Here is a 486-nt window from a genome sequence, read left to right on the forward strand (position 1 = left end):
TGGTGGTCTTCCATAGTGTTCCTCACTTGTCCATTACTTGACCCTCCTTAGCGGATTCTGCGCAGTACGGTCCTTCACACGTTTTGGTACAACTTACCCTATGGAATGCTCGTTAGTACTTCTTATGTTTACATTAGCGATGCAACCCATATGGTACTTTAAGCTAAATTATCTACAAGGACAGGAACAAGTAGAGAAGTTCCTATCTTTCCCGGCCATATTTATCCAGCAAAGTCCTATCTGTGCATTTTTCAGCAAAGATCATAAATTCACCAAGCACCCAGCTCAGTTTTAATTGCTCATGGTTTCCTTCTCTTCAGCTTTCGTTTTCCCAACCTTCAGCCTCTACCATATCAGTCCCCTTCGCTCACCTCAGGGTCCCGCCGCTGCCGGAACCCCCCCCCCCCCCCCCCCCGGTGGCGCAGGGGCTACCGAGTGACCTCCCCCCGCCGCCGCCGCCACCCCGACGGGCACCGGGCCCGTCCC

At 52.9% G+C, this 486-nt stretch overlaps 1 protein-coding gene across 1 annotated transcript in view; it reads left to right on the forward strand.

The window, feature by feature from the left end:
• Window positions 1-486, forward strand: part of SRSF7 (serine/arginine-rich splicing factor 7) — a 10,793-nt gene that overhangs the window by 3,188 nt on the left and 7,119 nt on the right. The window contains exon 3 of the mRNA XM_010562522.1: window positions 52-86. Within this exon, the coding sequence (XP_010560824.1) occupies window positions 52-86 (35 nt within the window). The remainder of the gene's footprint in view (window positions 1-51; window positions 87-486) is intronic.

This window comes from Haliaeetus leucocephalus, unplaced genomic scaffold (assembly GCF_000737465.1).
Source record: "Haliaeetus leucocephalus isolate CR32 unplaced genomic scaffold, Haliaeetus_leucocephalus-4.0 Scaffold160, whole genome shotgun sequence".
Classification (NCBI taxonomy): Eukaryota; Metazoa; Chordata; class Aves; order Accipitriformes; family Accipitridae; genus Haliaeetus; species Haliaeetus leucocephalus.